This window comes from Tyto alba, unplaced genomic scaffold (genome assembly GCF_018691265.1).
Source record: "Tyto alba isolate M040663 unplaced genomic scaffold, T.alba_DEE_v4.0 Super-Scaffold_6, whole genome shotgun sequence".
NCBI lineage: Eukaryota > Metazoa > Chordata > Aves > Strigiformes > Tytonidae > Tyto > Tyto alba.
In genome coordinates this window covers 13308283-13334563 of record NW_024881327.1, presented here as the reverse complement: position 1 = coordinate 13334563, position 26281 = coordinate 13308283, and the positions used below count along the sequence as shown (strand labels likewise).

The 26281-nt window shown below is 39.0% G+C and overlaps 1 protein-coding gene across 11 annotated transcripts in view; it reads right to left on the bottom strand.

Moving 5' to 3' along the window:
• Nucleotides 1-26281, bottom strand: part of PDLIM5 (PDZ and LIM domain 5) — a 134625-nt gene that overhangs the window by 53491 nt on the left and 54853 nt on the right. For 5 of the 11 annotated variants that reach the window (XM_042807816.1, XM_042807817.1, XM_042807810.1 and 2 more), the window contains 2 exons: nucleotides 5385-5427; nucleotides 3616-4031 (listed from right to left, as the gene is read on the bottom strand). In XM_042807816.1, coding sequence (XP_042663750.1) covers nucleotides 3616-4031; nucleotides 5385-5427 — 459 coding nt within the window. Of the gene's footprint in view, nucleotides 1-1039; nucleotides 1057-3615; nucleotides 4032-5384; nucleotides 5428-26281 lie in introns of all 11 variants that reach the window. The other 6 variants (XM_042807818.1, XM_042807819.1, XM_042807812.1 and 3 more) reach the window with 2 other exon arrangements.

Genomic DNA, 26281 nt, shown 5'->3' with positions numbered 1-26281 from the left:
CCATTCAATGGAATGCATTAGTAAATACTTAAGCTTACAAGAATACTTAATACTTGAAAGAATATGAAAGGTATCATACAAAATTATATCGAAAGAATTAAATTATTGACACACGGTATTAGTGAAGTACATGTATCACGTATCAAACTTACTAAAAGAGGGAGAGGTATAGAAACAAAGACAGTGGAACTTCCAGGATGGAGTACAAGTAGTACAGGGGAAAATTAAGGAAAGCATCAGAACAGTTAATAGCAAAAATAAAATCTGAAAATTAAAGCAGTAATTAAAGGTGTGGAACTACATGGAAATGTAATTATTTACATGCAGTTGAGTGTATTCTAGCAACTACCACAGTGAAATCAGTAGTCTATCACTTTTGTTGACAGTGGTATTATAAACAAAATATCCTGCTGAGTTTTCTTGTGGATGCTACTAGCTCCTTTTTTAAGGCTTAAGAGTCTACTAGTAATGACTCACTGAGGCAACAAGGTGGTGCCAGAGACAAAGGAAAATTCAGTGGGACAGGCTATCCCTTAAAACCCAGCCTTGAGGCAAGGGGAGAAAAGACAAGCCAATAAAACCTCAATCATATTTATCATTGCTAATATGTACAAATCACACTATATGGATGTTACTCTTATTTTTGTTGTGTGAATTCAGTATCTGGCCCTTCATTCCATAGTCCTCAAACCATTTTTATCCTTATACTGTATTTCACCATTTACTAGTTGTATTACCAACACCAATTAGCCATAGGTGCACCAAGAATTTATCAATACACACGAACACCACACAAATCTTTTGTGGAATAAAAAAAAAAAGCTGCAAAATGTAACACAGTGAAAAGCAAGATCACATCATGTCCAATGCAGACAAAACCATTTACTATGCTAAGAAGTTACTAAGAAAAGCTGAAGCTGTTTTGCAAAATTTAAATATAAAACTCTGTAAGAGCTGTAATTTTGCAAAACAAGAATACATGCTGGTTATCCAACAGGAAAAACGACCATAATTCAACTTCAGTGTTGTTGATACTAACTTTGTCATTGTTGTTATCTGCAAAGGAAAAAAAGTATTTGATGTGTTAATACATTCTTTCCTTCTTGAAATATTACAGGAGTTTCCAAATCCAAGCTCTGGTAAAGCCATATATCATGTAAGTCAAACTTACATTCATGAAGAGAACCTACAGGGGAAAAATTTAGCCCAGCTGAGCTTAAACTGAGTGAAGTCTGTGGACATCTTACCTGTTTTAAGCAGCAGGCACATTTTCATGCATCAGTTGGCAAGAAGGTCTTAATAAAAGCGTAACTGCACGCAACCTAGTGAAAGCAAATTGCTTTCTTTCTAAGCCAGAATTAAATAAGGGAAACAAAACTTCCTTCCCCCTCCTGAAGTGAAGGCAAATAGTTTATATCCTGAATATAGTTTGAGGGGAGCCAGGAGGAAGGGAGGAAATTCTAAGTATGACAAGGTGCATGCCTGAAGAACTGCATTTGCTTTGCAGTGTTACCTATGAACAAGAATCAAATTCACATTTTTTTTTATATAAAATGAATAATATAAAACACAGAAGCAAATCTGAATTTTTTTCAGACTGATTAATTATTCCAAACTTCAATGTTTCTGATATTTCATAAATGTCATTGATTCTATTTTAAATGGGGAGATAGTTAAGTATCATTGTCAAAATGTAATTTTTCTAAGTAAAACTAAGGAAGTAGTGTAGCAGCAGACCAATATAATCACTTCAAGGGTTTTTGTTTGCTTGGTTTTGTTTTCTGCCTTAGGACTGCAAGACAGTTAGACAGCCCAAACACACTACTGTAAGAAAGATGGTGGAATAAAGCAGGTTTTTACAGCTCTAAACATTTTCAAGCTTTACTAGATCTGCAAGGTTGGCAGTGAGACAAGGATTTCCTCACCTGCCAGTTGTCATTCTCCTCGGTCACCATTATGCATCCCCCAACCATAAGGTAGGGCATGTAACAGAGCTCACCCAGTCATCCTATCTTGACTGTCTATGCCTGCAGTACTTCCTTCCAGATCTTGTTGCTATTGTTCCTCTTTTTCAGCACTAATTGCTGCTTTTGAATACTCCTTACACAGTTATTTGCTATAACAGCATTCTTGAGAAGGTAAGAGAGGGTTTGCCAAGGGATATTCAACAAGTCTATCAGAATCAAGCAAGTCACTGGAATCACCCAATTTTATCCCACTTCTGTGCAGTGTGGACTCCTGCCATCAGCTGTTTAAGAAAGGGCTGAAAGTTACCACGACAACAGTGTGATATAAAATGCATACGGACTGCATTATACGAGTCCACATATGGAAAATATTCGTACTGCAATATAAAATGAATACGTACCTAAAGAAGTTTTTTTTCCCCCATGAGAAGCCCAACTGAAACTGCAATTTATTCTGTATGTTAGTTGATGTGGATGTTTACCTTTCTGTAGGGTTCTTTATATACTTTATACACTGAGAGACTATCAGAGGAGAGAGGCACTAGGCCTCCTCCTCCAGCCCCCCTCCTTTGAGGGATGGGAAATAGTAACTACAGCTTTTAAGCACAGGTTTTACATTCTTAAGACTGAAAAGAAACCTGCAGTTGCCCCCCTGCCCTTTTTATTACTTAATTCAATCTGCTGGACACCACTGCTGGGCACAGAGGCCAACCAGCATGGGACTGCTCACACCCAGCCTCCTCCTCGCACCACGACACGGCAGCCACTGGGAACCAGTCCCCAGGTCCCAGTCAAAAGCACGCCACCGAAACAGGGCAGCAGTGTGGGTCTGAGTGCCCAGGATGGCTGCTGGGCTCAGTTTAATTTGCTAATCTACTGTTTACTAGTTTAGATGCTACACCAGATAAAATATAAGCTTTTTATGCAGCCTTACACTCCCTTAAATGTTAGGTCTCTGATATCCATTTTAAATATAAACAACTATTTGAATGGGGAAATTACTCAAATTTTAAGTCTGTGTTGCTTTTTTAGGGTAAAGGTAACATTTAAAGTTGGGGTTTTTACATAACAGTGCTGCAAAAAATCTGCTCAACCCCTGTCAGCTTCTTTGAATGCATCTTCAAGTTTCTCATGTGTTGTATGGAGATGTAATGCAACATCCGTCCTCTTGTCTCCTTTTGGGACCTTTCTGCACCGGGGCCACGGTTGCTCTTCCAGAGCTTCTCATTCCTGGCCACTGCAGAACCCACTGACCCTTCTTGACAGACCGCTCTGCATTTCTGAGTGCCTGCTGCTTTCAGTCACCGCATCGGGAGTCAAAATACACAGTGAGACACGGACATTGAAATTAATACTGGGCTTGTTGTAAGGTCCAGAACACATCAACCCATCGTGTAAAGCGTTTCGTGGTCTTGATTCAATTTAGCCGTGACACTCTATAAACTGACATGTCACTCCTGAGAAAAACCATTACTAAAAGTCTAGCTTGGCCCTTCGAAGCATCCCTTTTAAGATGCAAGTCCTTCCTCAGAGATTCGCTCCTGAGGACTGAACGACTCCTCCAAGCTGTCTTTTACTCAGCCCTTAAACAAGCCCAGCTTTTTTCCTGCGAGGAAAGACCCTCACAGCAAAAAGAAATCCCACCTACCCATTTTGCTGTTTACTCTCCCCCTGGTTTTCTCTGAATCCTCGTCGTGGCCCCTCGGCTACATCCTGGGCGCCGTCACCGGCGGCATTGTGCGTGGCGGGCTGCCGTGGGACATTAACTGCAGGTTTAGCAGCGCTCGGCGCAGGCGACCGCTGCTCAGCGTTAGGCTTGGCGTTAACATGCAGTCCGGGCGCAGCAAACGGGGCCGGGGCGGCAGCCGCCGGGGCCGGGGCCGGGGCCACCGCCTGGGCTGGGGTGAAGGCGGAGGATGGTGATGGGATGGAGGTGACTTTGGAGGAGGTTACGGCTCCAAACGGCCTCGGTGTCTTATTGTAAGCCACGCTCGCCGTGGCAGTGACTTTGGGTGCGACAGCAGAGGCAATGGGCACAGGCTTAACTACTTCTGTAGGTTCTCCCTATGCGAGATGAAAGACAAAAAAAGAAACACACAAAACCACGCCAGACGCATGCACGTTCCTTCAGCAGGGACTTTCGCTGCTCTCGGGGGAGATAACCTGCCTCGTGTGAAACGAAGAAGCACAGAAGCAAGCTTCACCGAGAGTGCAGCCATGAAATGTATGGGAAAGGGTGAGCCATGCGTTTTAGGAAAGGGAATGATCCAAGCATGCACAATCAATAAGAAATCCCACGATGCTAACTCCTCTCATCACATCCAAAACAGACACCCCACAAATCAAATAAATTCAAGAGAAACTGAAGAACCACTCTATTGCAAAACCCACCGGGTAACTCATGTGGAAAATATTAGTGTTTTTCATAAAAATCCACATTCCACCTCTCAAACCTAACTCAAGATATGCACGTTCCTCATACACAAACAGCACGTGCGTGTGTACACACACACTGTTCATATTGATCTGTTGATACAGCCCTTAAGAGCAGAACCAGAACCCTGGAGCTCATTTATTAGAGGCCATTGCTTTGGGACTCAGTGATCTTTTCCGGTTGCACTCCATTGATGTGCCCCAACATCTTCATATACCCTCGTCAGATCAAAACACTCCAAAAAAATGTGATTTTTTTTTTTTTCTTTTCTCTCTGGGAGCCATGGTTACCGTGGTGGTTCCCAAACTGTAGCCTTTCAAGTCATGGTCAGCAGAATAGTAATATGGTATATATTATTTATGTCCACTGGGGAGGATTTTCAAGTACAGGCCATTTGTAAGTATCTTCAGGTTTGCAACAGCGTTCTTATCAAAAAGGGGAGTTTGAAACTATTGCTTGATAAAAAAAACATTAGAACTTGAGAACAAATAAGTCCCCAGGGCTCTAAGTGAGGTGAATTGTTCTATGAAACTCTAATATTTAGATAAACTTCTTTCATATATAAAGGAAGATTTTAGTGATCATTAAAAATGAACAAACAAATCCCAAACAAAACCCCAACAACAAAAAACCCCACTACTGTTTCTCTCTTAGGGGTAGGTGAACATTTCCAGCAACAGCTTTCTAAAAAAATGTTGCAAGAGTTGTAAGATAACATTTATTTAAAAAAATTTTTTTTTTTTGATTAATCATTTGCCAGGTCTCTCAATTCTTTTTTAGGGATTAAAAAAAAAAAAAGAAAAAAAAAAAAAAAAACACTCGAAAATTCAAATGCTGCAATACTCCTAATGTAACACATGGAAATCAAGCATGTTATATTGAAAAGAAAGTTTGAATGACAGTGCTTATCAACAACAGGGTTTGACAGATGGGTAACAGTTAGTGCCACATGCTACATTTCTTGATTATGATTATGAACATACCTTTGGTACATGAACAAGATTGGGTTTGGGTACAGAAGCCACTCTGCAAGAGGAAAAATACACACTTAATCGTAAAAAAACAAGTTCTTTAATGCTTAAGTATTTCCCTCTTCCAACTCACCACATCCACCCACAGATATATAAAATATTTCATTTTGTTTCCTCTAAAGGAAACAATACGTATTCAAGTTAAACTTACAACATTGTTGTTAATAAAAGGAAAAGGCAAAAACAAACTGGATTAATTTATCCAGATACAGTGTGAGGAACTTTATCATATATCATCAAGTGCTATTTGATTTATAAATTCATAATACCATATCACCAGTTAGGAGACTTTAGCTCTAATTTGCTGTTTTCCATCCTTTCATAAGAAACTATGACACATTACTCAAATGCTCTGGTTAGAAAAATTGTATTTTAAATAACACATAACCTTTATTCACGCTTAAAATGGAAAGCTTCCTTTTAGAACAACAACAACAAAATCTTTCTGACGGACTTTGCAGGTTAAATAGTACAGAAACTTTTTGCACAGTCTTTGGTTTTCAAAGGTAAGTTAATGTCACTTGAACTCCACAGTAGATGGCAAAAAATTTCTTCCAAACAATGGGTGCATTGAAGGTACTATGGGGTGGTAGGAAGGAAATGAAGTATCATAATGAGAAGAATTAAGAAGATAAAGAATTCACAGATTTTGTTATACCTAAGGTGAACTGGACACGTTACAGGTAAAGGCATCTCACTCGATTGTTTTTTTTCAGATTTGCATATACATATATGCAAAAATACACACACACATAGAATTAAAAAAACAACAACAACAAAAAAAAAAACACAGTAAAAAATCTGGTACACTAACATTTTGTCTGCAAACATTGCTGCTGATACACTGGAGTCTTTTCATGCTGTTTCGGTAGAAAAGTGGCTTCTTGCCACATTTTGAAACATTTCTGGCCATATTTGGTAGCTGCTCAGAAAAGCTGGCACCCTTAATGATCCAAGAACCAGCAATCACATCCTGCCTGAAATCACACAACCCCAATTTCCGACAAATCTTCAAAACAGGGCTTCTGAAGAACTGCAGCTGGATTCTCATTTCCAAAACATAATTTGCTGGGGAGGCAAAAAGCTGAGTTTAATTGGAAATCAGCTAACAGAAGCTACAATTCAAAACACCTCTATTGTATAAACCAGCTTTTCTGTTTCTACCAGAAAAACATGGAGAGCTAGATTTGAATTAGGCACACTTGGTCCATTTAACAACTCCTTTATTTTTTATTTCTCTTATTGTTCTTTTGTTTCCTGTGGTGTTTGTTTGTTTGTTTTTTAAAATAAAGGCATTAAAAATGTTTACTCCTTCCCTTATAGTCATTTGGCCCTCAGGGCTCACCAGATCGCAGCAACAGCAATCCTGCTGTAGGTTCAGTAGCCAATTTACAAAAAGGGAAATACATACAATCCACACGCTGTTAGCAGGGGAGAGGGAAAAAAAAAAAAAAAAAAAAAAAAAAAAAAAAAAAAAGGAAGAAAACTCCAACACATGAGAAGATCTTCTTCTGCACTTCACCTTCACCATTTGTGCATGGCTGCTGACACACATTATGTCCACATCAACAGTAATTCTCAACAGAGAGAGGGTTTTGTCTGCTTCGAGGAACAGGTCCGTTATTCCCTTTCCCACAGAGTGCGCAGCCTAGGAGGAGGCTGACCTCCAGCCCTAGGAAGCGCTGGGGTGCATCATTAATCACTCCTAATTGCAGAGCTGTCAATTTGCAGCAACAAAAGCAACAAGAAGGGGGTGGGGGGTGTGTGGAAACAGCCAATACATATGGAAACTTCTCTTTCTTTTTTAAGAACAGAGTTAGAAGGAAACACGCATCTTGCTCAGGCATATGTTTTTTAATAAAGGAACTTGGAAAGTTTTGTGTATTTATTAAGCTGGTCTAACAGTAAGGAATAGAAAGACATTCATTACTGAAGTCAACTACTATATTTAATGCTTGAGAAAAACAACCTTCTTGCTAATGCTGGACCTTGAAGTTTCAGTCTCATAAAAGGAACATGCTTAAATGTTGTTGTTTTTACAAAATAATCAAATTTGAGCTTGCAATGGATGAGATTGCTCTTCATTCAACACAGAACTGAGCAAAAATTACTTCAAACCACTATTTCCACATGACCTGAAGACATACTCTTCAAAATTCAACTTAAAAAATATCACACAGAAAGAAGAAAAAGACAAAAAGGGTGAAAAAAAGGTCGATAACTGAAATGTTCCCAATGTTCTTTTCAGACTCGAATCAGACAGCATAGCATTACTTTATTTCCCCCAAACATACTTGAAACAAGGACATAAATTTGTGTGTCCCAGACATACTTCAAACAGTTTAACTTGGCCTTGTTGACTTCAGAACATAATCAGACCAAAATCTGTGATTTATTCCATATCGTATAAAGAAAATGCTCACCCAGCAAACTGAGCCACCAAGATCTGAATGTGAAAAATGCATGGTGGTTAGACAAGACAGTACAAAAGGAAATGCACACTTCAAGCTGAAAAGGAAAACATATCCAACACATACATTTAAGAAAATGCTTCCTTCAGAGCTATTTCCCTTAAGATTTTGATAGATACCACCAAATTATATAGCAAAAACAAAACAAAACAAAAAAACCTGCAGAATCATGCACATTTTTCTAGCTGTTAGCACTCTGCTTGCCACCTCGCAATTAAAACGTATTAAGAATTCATGCTGGTTTGGTCATGTTGAATGCCTGAATAACTGATGGTAAAGGCTTTCAAAACTATATATGACACGCTTGCCCTGTTACTCCTTATTAGAAAAGCAGGATGGCTTAAAGCAGGATATTTTCTGAATGATTTAAAACTCATAGTTCAGTATATTAGTTTATGCAATATTTGCAATAACATACAAACAAGGCAAAGACATAACAGCTCAGTGCAAATGCTTATTATAAACAACTCGCACAAAAGACCTTGGCAAACAGTTAGTTTTGAGTTTCAGACGAATTATTATAAACAACAACGATAGAAGCAGCAGCCTTCACTTACTGACAGCCTAATAATGAAAATGAAAGCGCACAAAGTTTTTGCACAGGCTTCTACATCAAAGTCGGTTTGTTGTTTTTTGTTAGTTTGTTGGGGGGGGGTTCTCTTTAAAAAAAAAAAAAAACTGTATTTAGCTTGTGTACACAGTTCATTTCAACCAAACATGATCAAATTTACTCTCTAAACATACCACAAGCCGTTCCTCTCCAATGAGTACTTTCATGACATTTAATGCAATTCAAAACATTCCAACTTCCAGCACAGCCTTATTAGGAAAATGAATTAGTCTGCTCTTCACTGTGAGCAATATGCCTACCAAAAACTATTCATTCTTTAAATTCTTCCTTTATTCATTCCCTTTCCAAGTATTTCACTCATAAAAAAAAAAAAAAAAGATACATGAGCAATTCAACAGGACCCTTCTGTAACTACCAGTAAGACAGTAACTGGAAACCCCCATTATTAAAGCTAAAGCTACAGTATTTCATGCTCCTGCAATGAGTACAATTTGATACATTGTCTTCAAAGACTGATCATGAACAAAAACACTGTAATCTCAATAATTAGCATTATGGAAGTAAGTTCAATGCAAAGCATGATTTTTTTTTTTTTTTTTTGGACAAGTCTCAGCTGCCTTGTGTGTATAACCACACAGTAGACATAAATCTATTATATATATCTGTATAAATATAGATATAAATAATAAATCCCAAAAGCTTAATTGAACCTAAAATCTGAAAGACATTTCAGAGTCATCCCTTCTCTGAACTTCATTTAAAGTCCCACCATCCCCAGTCCTTCTATCCTTTAATAACAGGGCTATATTACATTCGTAACTTAAAAAGCAGATGTCAAACTCAATGGAAAATTCACAAGAAGGTAACTTATGCTTATGAGCCCCTCTATAAAAAAGGAGAGCACACAATACCAGTACTAACATTGCTAATGCGTTTGGGGTTTTCATATCTCCGTAACTTAAAAGGATTGCGCATAAACTCTGGTGTGAGATACAACAAGAAGCTGCAAGATCTTCACAGAACCATAGAATCATTTAGGTTGGAAAAAGTCTTTAAGATCAGAGTCCAACCATAAACCTAACACTGTCAAGTCCACCAAAGTCAAGGCTGGAAGATTTTATATGAAATTTTATCTGTTGTTCTGAACTGAACCTTTCTCAGGAAAAAGGAGGAAAGGAAGGATTTTTTCCCCCTCCTTGCATTTTCAAAACTAACTCCTTTTTCCTAGCTGATCAATCAGGATACAGGTTTTGGCAACAGATACTACATCCCTGAAAAGGCACTGGTCAGATCTTCCCTCAAAAAGCTGATCTTTTAGCAGTTTTGCTATTGTAGTCTGCAGTTCTGTTGGTTTGCCTCATTTAATTTCTAGAGAGCAGTCAGTTGACAGGGCAGAAAGCTAAATGTATTTGCCTTTCATAAATTACCCAACTCATAAAAAAAGATGACAAGCAGGAAACATTTAACATATATAACAAGCCATGACTTTCACTAGGGGTTATCTGACCAAAAACAAATGCAGATGTAATCTAAAGCACAGAAAAAAGAACAACCCAAATATATTTATTTTTTTCTTAGACCCAAGTCCCTTCTCTGTCATAGACATAATAATTAATTTCTTATGAACCTTGCTCTGGCTCACAACAGTAGAAAGGCAAAAACATTCTTAAGCTTCCTTCTTGTTGCAACTTACAGACCATCAGAAGTGGTTGTCTTACAAACACTAATATAACATACAACTACATTTCCCACAGTTTTGTTGAAACTGGTCTGGGCGACACCAGTCGGTAAATCAGCACTTCAGCAATCTCACCGGGACAAGCACCAATGCATGGCAAAGCAGAGCTAGCAAAATTACCATTAAGTATTACTTGGTGAGAACTAGAATGTGTTGCAGTCATTGCAAAAAGGAGATGACTTTTTTTTTCACCTTAGGAAACGTGGCAATACTTTAAAATCTATACTCTGGTCATTGTGCTTGCTAACATCCCAACAGATAACTGTCAACATTTTATTTCTTAAGTCATTCTCTTTGTTTGAGTTTATTGTATTAGTTTTCATTTAGTTGAACATACTAAATTATGACAAATAGGGGAAAGTTAATTACCATCAACCAATGCAGATGTCAGCACTGACTGCCTGCTTAAGGGAGAAAATGGCAACTTCAAAACAGTGATATTGGAGAGAAGTTGGGATGTGTAATGGTATTTCAGATATCATACCTCTCCAGGAGTCTCGCTATGAACATCTCATTCTGCAAACTAATTCTTACATTAAAAACGCATTCTTTCTTCTCTTGCCCTACAAAATACAGACTGTAAACTCGTGATAATTCAAACATTAAAATGCAAACAGTGTGAGACAATTGTCTGTTTCTGTGGATGCTCCGTTTGTATGTGAAATCTCAAAAAAGGATCTCTTCACTTTAAACAGCTTATAACTTTTGGGCTTTGTGTCCTTTGATGAGGTACAGTTAATGAAGTATACTGAGAATATCAGTATTTATTTCTTGTCAGAGCAGTAACTCAAGATAATACTTAACACCTTACTTCATTATGATTAGCCTGGGAGTATTAGCTGGTGAGTCACTCTCAAGAGATTCTACATTTTCAGTAAGTTTAAGGGGAGAGAATTAATACAGTGTGCATGTCATTATTTTACATTTGGCATATGCTATATAATACCTTTACATCCTTACACCATGCACTCCTCCAGCACAGCAGATTATGATGAAGGACTAGGTCAGGTAATATCAAGAAAAATCATGTTCTTACTTAACTGGCTATTTGATAGTTGGCCAAATCAAACATAGGTCCCCCCTCTTAAATTTACATAAGGTTTGGGATTTCATCATTATGTGTTAAAATAAACAGTGCTGATGTTTTAGGAGAGAAATAAGCTGCCCTCTGCTTTGGTATTCCTACCCACAATGGATTAGTTGTTTTTAAGACCTCCCAAAGACAACCACTGCTCATAGTCTCATTCCTGTGGTCTGTGGCAACCCTACCGAATGCATTTGTAAAGAGAGTTTAAGTGCAGGCAGATAATATTTTATTATATTAAAGCAAAACCAAAAACCAAACAAAAAGCTAAGGAAAAAATACCATGGAATTTATATTACTTACCTTAAAACTGCCAGAGACTTTTAAAGACATGCTTCTCACTCCCATGAAGGAAGAAGGTTTTGAAAATTGCAGAGGCCATGCGTGTGGCCAGTGCTGGACATAGAGGGCATGTCTGTCCATACTTGCCCGTGACTGCCCTGATCAGAGCCCAAACAGGTAAAGCTTCCCCAGTACCAAGTATGGCCAGTATCTTACAATCCTGTACGATAGATCACTGCCAGTTGTCCTAGAAAAGTTATAAAGTAACCTATATTCAAGTGGTAGGACAGCGTGTCTAAATGATCAAGTTCAGCAAGTAGGAACCTCATCTTGCCACTGCTTGGCTACTCACAAGCAATAGGAAAATTAATAGCTTGTATATAAGACCTCCTTATACATTATCTTCAGTGATGGTGGTCATTTCTGTCAGTTATCCCTTGTTATAAACTTCAATTTTTTTCTTGTCTTTAAGCTTTCCTACAGGTGTCTTGACAGCTAACAGTATCCACATAACAGCTAAGTGCAAATAACAAGACAAAATAACTATACCCGGGCTTTTAATAAAGCAGAATTCATACATTTGATTTTCTTTAGAAGTGCTTATTAGATACTAATTCTAACACAGCAACCTACCTTTTAAAATTAGTCAGCTTAATGAAAAGCAGAGGTCTAAATGACTTGCAGACTTAGTCCTCCAAAGCCCTCAGAATAAAAGTGCTCAACTTCATGTTGGCTTCAATCTATCATCAAATCAAGGTTATAATTTAGGAGATTCAAAACTAAACACTGTATTATTTTTTTTTCCAGTGCTTTCCACAATATTGTTACCAATGTTTAAATTACCTCCTTTGTCTAAAACACAGGCCAAATAAGCTTGAAAGTGCAGTCATATCTATTTTAACTGGAAATTCATGACAAACAGCTCCTTAATCCCTAACATATCCTTATTTGGAATTCCCCCCCCCCCTTAAGTGCATGCTTGGAAATGAGAATTTATATCAACATTTTTTCTCTCAAATGAAGAATCAGGCTATTTAGAGAGCCATTAAATTATTATATTTTTACTTCTCGTGGGAGCTAGGCATATCTCCCCTCTACAAAGCAGCTCACTCATCCATGGCTTCAAGAAAAACTGAGAAATGTAGTGGAAGCACAGTTAACCAAATGAGATGAAAACTGTTTCTGAGGTGTCAGGCAGCAGTAACAAAGAAGACCCATGTCCTTCACTAGGTTACCTGCCCAGACCCCAGCTGCACTGCCCAGGCATCTTTGGTCAAATCCCAGATGCTTCCTCACACCTCCTGCTTCTTACTAACTTATGATGGTACAGGAACAATATAAGCAACGTAATACTACAACTTCTGAATTTCTATCGGTGGTGTTTGGAGCTGTACATTGCCTCAACCATGTGGACACATGGAGAGCCTGCCGGAATCACACGGCCATCAGGAAAATTGCTGAGCCTGGGGCTGGTCCAGAAAAGCCAAGGCCATGGCAGAAGTCACCAATAAAGAAACATGATGCTAAGTAAATATATTAAAAAGGATGAACTCTGTTGGTTTTAAGAGGATCTGCTATGGTTTTAAACACCACTAAGCATTTGTCCGATTCCTGAGCATGACCCACCACCAAACAAGCAAATTTTCTTTCCCATCCAGCCCCTGAGACACCTCTTTCAGTTCTCCTATGCCACCCCAGCAGCGAGGGGTGAACATCCACCCCCGAGGTGCACAAGGAGCCCAAGGCCTGGCTGGCAAACTGCCACAGGGATGAGCACGGGCCGTTCCACTGCAGGAACACTGAAGCCAACATGTACCTGCACCAGTTTTCACTGCAGGAGGTGTGCTTAGAGGGGCTCCCCCAGGCTGTCCCCAAAGGGGACACCACCACAGGTGGTGGTGGCTGTGGACAGCAGAGTTGAAGCACTATAAAACACGTTACAGAATTATTCCAGGATCAATTTAACAAACATGCACTTGACAAAATAAGTTAACTTTTTCACTACAGGTCCTCACTTTTTTTGCCCTTTATAATTTCCGGGTATTGTTTATATATTTAAGGTCACTGGCTTAGCAGCATGTATTGCAGGTCTAATGTGCTTAGAAAAGCTATTTATGTCTTGACTTGGCTGACTATTATAGCTTTAAATATCTAACAACTTCAGTTTGAAAGAAATCTTGTAAGGAAACCTCCAACTATTGTATCTAGAAGACCACAAGTTAGCCTGGCCAAGGGGTCTCACAAGACCTTTAAAGGAAAGCAAAGTCAAAAAGCAACTGCCGGAGTATGAGGTGTAGCTGAAAATTATTTTGCTTACTGCAAAAGCTAAGCAAGAAAGATCAAAAAGCAGCAGTGATCTCAAATAGTTAATTCCTGTAGTCAGTAAATTGGCCAGGGAACCAATTACACTGGAAATTCTAACATTGATTAAGTAAAGGTGCATAAAGCAGAGTGTTGCAATTCTTTTGCTGCTTGCAACAACTGTGAAAGAAGAGAAAAATTAATATCCCATCTGACTTCGACTGATCCAGATAACTAAAGAGTTTTCCCTTCCCACAGTCTAGTTTTAGAAAAAGTAACTTTTGTCCTTTTCGGCTCAAAATACTTAGGGGATCACATTCACAGCTCACTCACAGCATATGAAGCAATCAACTGCTTTTGTGGGCAACTAATCACTGATGCAAAACATCTGTCACAAAACCTGTTGAGATTTTTCACAATGCTGCAAACACTACTTCTGGCTGTAAGGCAAGACAAAAGTAAGTGAACAACATTTGACAGGCACAATATGTGTCTTTACTACCTCATGGGGTTTTGTGGTTCTGTGCCACAGACGTGACTTTCTACTGAAAATACCCTGGAATTTTTCAAAAGCAGCAATTTTTCAAAAACTGGCCAAAGAAAAGCCCCCAGAACAGTGCAGCTGTGCCATTCAGCTATTAATAGACGCCCAACTCTGCAGCTACCACTTACCTTTCTATTAGGTAGTGTCACAGATACGTATCTAGTTAAACTTGCAGTGGTGGCTCTTGTTTTTATTTAGCTTTGTTTCAGATCTCTAGAAAATCCTGTATACCTAAAAGCCTACCTGCTTTTCCCAGCGTTTCCAAAAATCCCATCTTTCTTACGCTGTCACACTTTCATGATGTTACCACTATCCTTCAGAAAGACATTTATTTTCCAAACAGCCAATCATTAATTTATTCTCATTCCACTCTTTACTACAGGATGGTAGCAAGAGCTCTCTTGATGAGTCAGAACACTACAATTATGATTCTCAACAGCTGATAGTTGATCTTGCATGGCAGAGGACAGGTTTTATTTAAAGTGTCTCATTTTTTTCTTGTGGGCTGATGCTTTGGAACAGTTTATCCAGAAATACTGGTCAGTTGGCATATTTACTTTAGTTCGGTCTATTCTTTACAGCCCACATTCACAAAGGTGTAAAATTAACTATCTGAAATCAAGAAAATAAACAGTTACCTGCATAGGTACTAAATACAATATTTAGCCAGTTCAAGCTAACTTGAACTATTTTCAGCATATGAAGGGCACAGCACGTGTTTAAACTGTGTAAACTTCTTTTAATCCATTTAGAGACAACTGTCCCTTGACAGATCATCACTTATCCTTTAGTAATTAAAGAATGCCTGCAAGTTAGCATCATAAACCATGCATGACAGAGATGTGTTTTTCAAAGGAAAGCAACAGGTGTGGGGCATATTCTGTATTTGAAAAACAAAAGTGTAAATAGAGACAAGTAACATCACTTGTGGCACCCAAACAATGAGATGAGTGTTTATAAAGGAAAAAATGACACAGATTACACAGTAGACTGAGGTATCACACAGTAGACTTGGGCATCACTGTGTCAGGTAAACTGCCTGGACATTACCAGATATTGAGCCACAGGGAACCAATAGTAGAGAGAACAGTAAAAAATACTTTTTTTCCCCATTCTTAACATTGGGATAACAGGAGCAAGATTAAGGCAATGTTCAAAAGAAGATTTTAAATAAATGCCATTAAGCACGCCACACAATCCAGATAATATATCAAATACAACCCCCACATTTTCTGAAAAGGGGGTCAAAAGTATCACTTTCAAATATATTCACCTACTATTCAAATTCACAGGTAAGAAGAGTCATATTCTAAGAATTGTTTCAATTTTCCAAAATGCAAGCTTTTCCATTTATATATTCCATATATACTTGGCCAGGAGTGCAGGAAGCACCACTGCTCACACATGACTGCTGAGCGACTGCCAAATCCCAAGGCTACTTCAGGTTCTGGGAAGTAAACCAACAGGGCTTTAGAAACTTTTTGATCAGAAGACTTTTGGAGCTGGGTCAAACAGCTAGCCTTCAAGCTCACTCTCTTTCTGGCAGTCTCATTAAACTATTGAATTTAATGGACTTTTGACTTAACACTAACATTGGAGACTCAAAAGCGGCAGCAAGAAAGTTTTGTCTAACGTTTGCAGAGAGTCATTGTTTTCTTGACTGTGCTGGGGTTTTTCTGGTAGCAGGGGAGGGGGCGACAGCGGTGGCCCCTGTGAGAAGCTTCTCAAAGCTCCCCCGGCTCCAATTCAGACCTGCCTCTGGCCAGGGCCGAGCCAATCAGCTGTGCATCTGCAATAATGTATTTAAGAAGGGGAACCTGAGAGGGGGTGTTATGAGGACACCTATGCGAACACCGAGGTTGTGTGGAAGGAAGGAGAGGGGGGCAGATGCACCGGAGCAGAGCCCGCTGTACCCCATGGTGAGACGGAAGGGCCGCCCACCCTGCCACTCATGAAGGTCCATGGTGGAGTAGGGACCAACCTGAAGACTGAGGAGAAAGCCACTCCAGAACAAGCATCTGCGCTTAAAGTAGGCTGGGACTCTGAGAGAAGCGGCCCCCACTGTTGTAGTTCGGCACTGGGAGGACGGCAACACACAGGATGACCCACACCAGATCCACATGGGAATGGCTGCATCCTGTGGGGAGGTCTCACTCTGGAGAAGGTTCACGGAGGACTGTCTGCAGTGAGAGGGGAGCCCCGTGGAGCGGGGGAGGAATGTGTGGCGTTCACCCCACCTCCCAAGAAGGAAGGAGCAGTGAGCTGACTGTAACCCCCATCCCCTGCGCTGCTGGGGGAGGAGGGAGAGAGATGGGGAGCAGAGCTGAGCCCGGGAACAAGGGAGGGGTGGGGGGAGGTGTTTTTGGATGTGGTGGGACTTCTCACTGTCCCACCTTGTCTGTTTAGTGTTGTCTTTGTTAACATTTAAACTAAAGTGATGTTTTGTTTTGGTTTTTTTTCCCCTAACAAGTCTGTCTTTCGCCTGTGACTATAATGGGTGAGCTACTCCTTAGATGGATTCTTTGAGTCATTTCTGCCTCACATTCTCCTTCCCCTCCCTGGTGGAGGAAGGCGTGAGTGAAGGGTTGTGTGGTGCTCAGTTGCCCTCTGGGCCTAAACCACATTGACTTTCTAGTATCTTCCTACTAACATTTTTATTTACATAATGAGTATAAGGAAGAAAAAAAAACGTATTCGTCAATTTCTAAAAGCACTACAAACAGTATGGTCATACCAGCCTCAAGAAGTTTTTAATCAGGCTGTTTGTAAATTGGTAATGCAGTCAAAATTAGATCCATGCTGCTGTATTCCTCAGGAAATTACAGTGTGCACAAAACACAGACTTTTAAAGTGAAGCTCCTCATGCAGAAGCGAAGGCTTCCCATGTATTTCCTAGTTTGAGACCTTGACAACTTTGCTCGTGGTCTACTTCATATGACATAACCTTCTGCAGTTGAATCAGAGGCCGCTGAAGTCCTCCTCTAACAAAAACCCCAAGAGGAAAACAAGACACAGTCAGCACAATGACAACGATGATGACAAGACTGGTTTCCATCATGGTGAAATAATTTCTTCAACATTATGTTCCAGTCCTCAAACACTCATTGGCACAAAACATGCTTCAGCAACAGGCACAGAATAACATTAGCTGTTACTGCCAACTATTCTTATAACAACACACTGGTGTGCTAGAAGAGGCTACAGCACCACCAGGATTCTTCTCTCCATTTTGCTGGTTGGTTATGACATAATGATTAAGTCACCTTTAATTTTCTCACCTTTAAGTAATCACTCTATATTTAATGCTTTTAAAGTAGCAAGTACAAAACAAATACCTCTGGCTATATAAATAAATGTAAAATGAAGCAATTTGTAGGAAAACAAACACACAAAGAATGTGATCAATTAAACTACCTCTGTCTCAGTCACATGACAAATTTGATGTGCTTTATGCAGGCAGTAATGCTATGTATCTCTGAACAAAAATATACCACCTGAGACACTAAAAAGATTTTGGCAATTTAGCGCTGACATATCTCAAACTCATGTTCAATCACTTGGACAGAAGAGACTTGAGTATTTCATACCCTTGGACCACATAAAATCCTGTCCAGTTACTGGATTAAATTGCTGGTACATACAACTTAAAGGGTCTAATTTTTTCAGTGAACCAAACATAACATTTTCAGATTGCCCACACAGGTAAGGCTTACTGTAACTCAATGACTATAGCTGGCATAAAAACAGAGTGAGCAAAATTTGAGAAATAATTTATTACCCCCTAAGAGAGGAGCAATTCTCCCAAGAAAAATATAATAATTCTTCCATATCTAAACTTATCATTACCTCTTTTGACAAATGCTTCACAGAGCCTAGATTACTGACTCTGTGGAAAAGGGCCAGAGAGATGTCCTATCGCATGAAGACAGACAGCCTATGTTGACACATACTGGTGCCTTGCTCTTCAATACTCTTGTCTACTCCCTTGTAAACTCGCTCAAGATTTGGCCAGACATTTTTTCTCCCTTTAGAGTAATTAGCAGTCAAACCCAGTATACAAAGAACAGTTATCAAGCTGAAAGAGGATTAGGTATTTCTGTAGCAGCACTGCATACTTCGCAGATACAGCTAAAGCCTCCAAGGAGGTAACACTGCAATTAGACACTATGCATACAAACACTATACAACTTCATTACAGCAATGTTTGTTTTCAGACACCAGGGCAAATAACCTCAGGGCAAGATACTGTTTGTTTGCTGTGTGAAAATGGGTTTGGATTCATTTTTAGTGTGTATGAGTCTGCTTATACCTTCCACTCCCTTGATAGAATATGATCAAGGACTTATTTTCTTAAATGAATGCATCCCAAATGATTCTCTGTATCCTCAAAAAAAGCACACAGATACACTCATGAGTAACATTTGGAGCAGACAAATACATGTATTCTGAGGCATGGAGGAGTTTTAACAGCTGCATTGTTCTAATGCAGCTGTTCACAATTACTGGCATGCATTGTGAGGCACTTCTGATTACTGCGTGCTTAATCTATATATAAATGAATTATTTTGATACTCAAAAGTTTGGGATTTAGATGGTATCTGCAAGGCTTCAAAACTGAACTCTGCTGGTGATGCCCCAGCTGGCTATTTCAAAGTGTGCCAACAGAATTAAAATGGCACTAAAGATCATGTCACTCTCTGAGGTATCTGAGTTATTTTAAGAAGTGAAGATAAACTGTAGCCAACTTCACATTGTTTCCTTAAATCTGTCATTCAATAACTGCAGCCACAGTTTAAAATAAATGTGCAAGGTCAATGGCACCACAATTTACATGCTAGCTAACGAGCCCCTCAAATTTCAAAAAGGTATTGGATGGGTTGCACAGGTCAAACCAGAAATGGGTAGAAGAGTTTCACCTGAGACTGTGAACAGCAAATCACCACCCGTCATACAGGAGAACCTACATACTCTTTCAAATGTTTTAGCAAGAAAATCTGCTCTTTGTGAGCAGAGTTGGGGGGAACATTTAAATTATTTACCTAAAATTCAAGAACCCTGAAAGCATTGGATTACTGAATACAGAAAATATTTGTTATGCACAGTTGCATGTTAATTTGATCCGGCAAATCACTGTTATATGGATGCTGTTTTACTAAAAGATAGTCCTGGTAAACCATGGTGAGGAGTGCAACTCCATAGTATACTACTTGAAGGCATTTTTTCAGAGGGAAAAATGCAATGGGTCTTAGCTGCTTCCTACAACAGTTTTTAGGCATGTGTTTGACTTGAGAGCTAGGAAATACATTACGTGAAACATTGGTCTTTGTGTTGTAAATTGCACTACTCCAGTGATCTCCTTGGACTAAGATGAAAAGCTCAAAAGTCCAGACATCTTTTCTTAATAAGGCATTTATGTTAAGCAGACCAAGGATCAATATTATTTTTCTTGGTCGAACTGCTATCTCCAAGAGGAAACATCCACAGACATGGAGAAAAATACGTCACTGACCTGTGGAAGGCTTAAGATTTCTGCAGTCTCAGGCACAAATTAGAAAGTATTTCTTCACAGTCCTGAAAAATATTCTGTGTAGTTGCACAAAGCCTGGGTTGGCTAGCATGGTTTGGAAATCAACAAAGTAGCTCTGGCCACTTTCTAGACTCTGTAAGTGACATCTCATGGTCTTCTTCGCTCCAGCAGCCACATGCAAAGCCTGATTTTTGAAGAGCTTTGAACAGGGCTGGTCCTTGCCTAGCCAAGCCTTTCCTACAGGCTCGACCAAACCCTGAGGTGTAGAGATTTTGAAATGACTGCAACTACAAGAGCTCCCTAATCACACACTGAAAGACTTCTACACCTACCATCACTGAAATTCAATCATCTTCTGGGTCCTGCCCATTTCTGTCAGTTTTTTCCTTTTGTCTCCCTGCCTGACCAACTGGCAGCCTATGATGACCTAAAGCAGGGAATAGTATTAAACCATTAATGGCACATACTGTATCTCCACTTCCACTATTTTATCGAAAAGGGTAGTAGTGAAGTCTGACAGATCCTCTTTAGGAAGAACAATCTAAAACCACACAAAAAAAAAAAAAAAAAAAAACAAAAAACAAAACAACACAAAGCCAACCAACCAAACCTCATTCAGATTGATAGACAGACAGAAAAGGTAAAGTGCTGAAAATGTCAAAAGGTAGTTTAAAAATTTGGTGACTCATCATGAGAGGAGTCTTCTGTGGTGTTTAAAAAACCCCACAAAACCAAACAGCAGGAACACAGTGTATCATTAGAAGGATCAGATGAATTCTTAGCATTTTTTAAGAACAAAATAATTTGGGCAAATTATACAATGAATGGGGTAGTGAAGAGTAAATATATAATGTTTGTAATTACTCCAGCTCACCCTCATATTTCCTTTTGGCCTCACCCACAGTGAGCAGCTATTCATGATATCTCATCTTAACAAGGAGACATTCTCTAGTGCTAATGTATTGAGGGGAAAAAGAAAGGGGAAAAAACCCCACCTCAGCTAAGAAAGATATCTATGATCAAAATTAGAGGTGTAGCTTTAAAATAAAAATCTGCCATAAAATTACATCCTCAGACAAAGCCACATAGCAAGCTACAACCTTCTCCCTGTCTTTTTTGCAAAGAAAGAAAAGGAAAATCAAAGGAATAGTTTCACAGTGTCCTTTATTCAGATCTTGATCAATGATGTATTCTGTCTGCTAATTAATGGCTTATGGCAGAAACAGTTCAGATCCAGTTCTGCAAGCTATTTATGCTCCTCCAGGTAGACTGCTAAATGCCTCAGGCTCCGTTACGTTTAACAGATGAAGTCCTTCTCATCAAAGGACTTCTTTCTCCACATCAAGAGAAATTCAAAATTTTGTAACTGTGTTTTATTCCAAGATGCATTTGTTATTTCTAATGTAAAAATAAAAAAAGTGTAATTTAGGAATCCATCCTTCCTACTAAGAAATCTGCCAGATCTTACCACTTTATGATTACATGAAATGTAGTTCTGATTTCTCCAATTTCTCAGATTTCTCTGATTCCCCCCCCCTTTGAAATGATCAACATTAACATTGAATTGATACAGTAATAATTTTAGCACTGGCACGCTACCTCCACTCACCTCCATGCATTTGGCATGACAGAATCCATAAGTGGCATTTGTTCTTTACTATTTGCAACAACTATATTATGTGTCACTAAAATACTTAACTTTAACAACTAATGTAAGTAAGGATAATTTTTTTGTTGTTGTTTAAAATAAAAAAAAAAAAAGTGACCCGTAGATTTTACTTATTAGTTTAAGATATTGGTTCTGAGTTGTATCTGGAGCCTAAAAAAGTCCCATCCCTAACAGCTTTTCACAAAAATGGCTAGGAAGTGCAGGAAGCAATTTTCACTTACACAAGGCATCTAATTCTCTTCCCTCCAGTCCCATTCCCTGCCAAAATACCTTCCATATGGTAACTCAGATTTAATATTGTTCTTTTTCTCTTTTTTTTTTTTTTTTTTGAAATGACAGTGTTGTTTACCTGAGTTGTGCTGAAATTTGATTTTGTCCCAACTCCCATGTAAGCCTAAGATACCCATTTCGCAGCACTGTGCCACCTCAGCCTGGCAGCCCTGTCATGAGGGGAACTTCAGTCTGCCCTTGCTCCAACTCACTCAAATTGCACTAGGATTTTCCTGCTCCAGGAGAGGTCCCTTCAGCCAACTGTAAGAGCTACAAAAATCCCACAACCATACTCTCTTCATAGCTGTTATTCAACATTTCTGCTTTGTAGGCAGCTCCAAGAAATGCAACACAAAAATATTAGTCACAGCATTCACTTAACTATCATGTTAATGGGGTGGTCTCTTACGGGTTAACAAGACTTTGTGGAAAATGACTGACTTGTCGAGCCATCACCTTCCTTCCAAAACTTGGAAAGGAGATAACTGGCAACTCTTTTGGCCAAGAGACTCTAAGATCACTACTGACAGCAGGCACACTTATAAAATTTCAGTACTTGAGAAGCCTTGAATGGAAAATATTACACTTTTTTGTACTTGCAAAAACTATTATACATTATACTTAGCCCAGTACGTGTATTTTAATGACTCTATGTGTCACTGAAACTTACAGTCTGCTCATGTGGAGTGGCTTTGTATGTAAAGGAAAAATAATCTGTTAGCAATCGAGAAGTATTAGTTACTTCTGAAGTCGATGTGCTCATTAAAACTTTGGCTTCCTAAACTGTGTAATACATTTTAAGAATGTATCCTACATTCCATTTTTCCCATAGAATCTTCATAGTTACAAAGTATACTATATGGTCAGTAGACTAACTACCCTGGGTTTGGTCATTTTCCCTCCAAAAGACATTAAACTAGGGCTAAAAGTCCTCTCTGCTAAAGCTCACATTATTTCCATAATACATTCTCTTCTGCCAAGATGTTCTCTCTAGTACAACAGCAATTAGTCACAGCTTAAACACAAACAGACTAATCCAAAACTCAAGCCCTCCAAAACAACTGCCACTCAGAAAAGCCATTTAATTGCCAGGTGAAGACTTTATTCCAAACAGAAAGTAACATCAAGCACCAGCTTCAAAACAGTCTTGCCTGCCGACATAAATTCTCTATAAAGTTTGTGTCTCAGGCAGTGGCTTAAACCTCTCAAATTTTACCTTTTTTTTTTTTTTTTTCCCCCCACAATTCTGTGCTGAGCCACACTCACATAAAAATAACTTATAAAATCTTCATGGGGTTTGTTTGTTTGTTTTGGTTTGTTTTTTTAAAGTAGTATTATAATTGTATCTTAGTAAGAATTAGAAATGTTAGGAAATTAAAGCTTGCCAAAACTGTGGGGGAAAATACTCAGCAGACATTATGAGCTTAAATGTCATAAGGCATTAAGAGGAATATTGAAGATCCCAAAATATGAAAGCATATAAATCTGTTGTGAATTTAAACGTAAGAGAAATTGAAATAATTTGCAAAATTCATTTGGACAGACACCACTCAGATTACAGAGTCCAGAAGAACGCTGGAAAAAAGCTAAAGCCTCAACTTGCACCAATGTTATACAAAGTATGCAACAAACACTCTGTTAGCATCAAGTGTAATTAAGCCTAAAATGAGAAAATAAGCAAGAATAAGAGTCATTTACTCAGTTTATAAGAGAAGTAGATGTCATTAAGTAAAAATAAACAAACAAACCAACAAATCCAGGTTCCCTTCTAGTTCAAGAGGACGGTTCCAGGTCTCATCCAGGTTCAAGAGAGCACAACTCCCCTAGTGTAACTACGTGAGTTTTGTTTTGAGCATCTAAGGCAAGTGAGCAAACTTGTCCAAAATTTTAAGCGGGCAAATTACTGCCCAAAGTGTTCTTAAGGTATTTGCAATAACTTTCCCCCCCCGCCCCTCTTTTTTTTTTTTTTTTCCAAATTCCATCTCTATACATTTATTGCTACTGGTTGTTTATAAACTCTTGCGGATCAGAAGCAAAGGCAAGTCTTCGTCATCTTACATTTTTGCAGAAGAGACTGTTGTTCAGTGATGTGAGTCAACACTAACATCTCCATGCTGAGCATGTGCCCCTCCTTCTGCTAAAAGTTACACTATCTTTCCTTAAAAGTTTCCTCTCATTCTTTGAAACATAATATTCTTTCTGACAATCCTGGTCTGCCCCCTCTGCTCTCATCTTTACAATCTATATCTGGATTCCCACTTCTCAGAGCTCCCTGAGGTTGGGAGCATCAAACACTCCCCTTGGGTTGATGAGTTGGCCTGGGTCTGGGGAGAGCCAGGCTCTGGCAGCTCCAGCAGCAGCTGGTGGTGTCAGGTCATGCACAAAACAGAGGAGGATTGTGGAGCAAACACCAGACAAATGCAGCAGGTTAAAAGGGCCGTTCAAAACTTGTATAAAGTTGAAGTAGGGTCTCTCAAACCTCCTTACTCATCACAGGAGGGAAGGGAAATTTTTCTTTCCGAGCACTTTTTGGGCAGAGGCTTAAGGATACAAAGGCTCCACCAGAAGCCCCATTAGGTCATGAGGAAAGCATGTCCTCTGGGGCTCTGCCCCAACTGGGAACCAAAGCCTTTTCAGGACCAGAAATTGCTGCGTCTCCATGAATGAAAGAATGTGCACATAATCAACCACAAAGTGCACTTTTTTTTTTTTTTTTTCTGGTGGGAATAAGAATTCATCTGTGACTAAACTGAAGTGTCAGATGAATCCTCAAGACTTTCTATCTCAAGTCTCAAACCACAAAGCTGACTAAGGCTCAGATCTGGTGCAGACCCTGCCAAAGCAGAAAAGGTACACAGAAGTGGATAAATGAAATGGACATTTTTTTTCTGAACAACTCACTGTGCATTAGGTGCAAGTGCGGGTACACTGTGCACAAAGCTACAGGCTGGAGGAAAGTGCAATTAAAAAACAAAACCAAAAACAAAATGGGAAAAAAAGACCAAACCCAAAAAACCTCAATGTGAGAAAATACTTTCCATCTGCACAGGGCACAAACACCTTGATGTTGTCAGCCTGTCTGGGACAAGAGTCATGTTGATAGATATATGAAACAACACCCATGAGACCCCAATTTAATTACTAGTTACAAGCGTTTGTGATAATCAAACCCACATCTCTTGTGTAAGCATCCAGGTTTTCACCACGTAGGGGTTACAAAGGCATGGTTTACTTCTTACCCCCCTCCTCTGCTGAATCATCAAATACCAGCCACAACGGGTCTGGATACCAGACTAACAGGTTCACTGAACCAATACGCTCTGCTAAAACAAAGCCATCCCATCCTTACAGTTTTTCAGTTCTGTTGTTATTTTTCAGGCTTAGTGTTCAGAGCTGAACAGGTCCACTGAAACACATCGTATTTAGTCTCAGGCCAAAACACATCCCATTGGAAAACGTGAGGCAGTGGTGGGGATCTAATAATCAGCATATATACAGCTCTTTGTTATTCAACCACCAGGCCAAGCTGGATTTTTCTGTTAATATTGATCTAACAGCAGCATTAAAAGATGAAATCCTCAGGTCTATTTTACAGTGCAATGAAACTCTGCAGCGTGTTTTGCATTGGAGCATCCTTTCTCCTCATTTTATTTTGTTGTAGGAAACTTCTTTTTGGGAAGTGAAACCTGTGTGCAGTCCAAAACCTAAATATCATTTAACAGTTCAAAGCAGATTTACATCATCACCAAAATGTAAAAGTAAGTGCAAGAATCAATATTTGCCTACAAGGCTCTTAACAACAAGAGAATATTTGAGGGGAGAACAGAACTAAACAAAAATGACTGGTAATAGTCATCCCTGGTTTAATGGTCACCATGATACTTTATTTTCCTTGTTATCTTCTACTGAAGTCCTCAGAGACTCAACAGCTATCAAGTAAGATCAGATTTCACTGTGTGAAAGGTTATCTGCATAAGAAAAAGAAGAAACTTCTAGTTTTAGGAAATAAAACATTAAAGCCAAACCAAGTCTGCTACAAATCCAAAAATGGAACTAGAAATCATGAATTTAAAACCTACACTTAACCACTAAATCAATTCTGACTAATAACACCTGAACTATCAAGATCACTAATGGAAAACATTTTGCAACTAATACAGCATCTTAAAAAAAGCTGTAATTAGCTGCTACACACAGTAGGTTATATTACTAGAGAAACAAAAAAATGTTTTGCTACATTATGCTGCAGTGCTTATGGAGTATCGGTGACTGTCACCATGAATACCACGGAAGTCCATTAGAAAATAAGGAAATGAAAACCAGAAAATTGCACCAAAGGCCTCCTAGATAATAATCCTCCATGAAGATCACTCCATGTGAAACCAAATATAG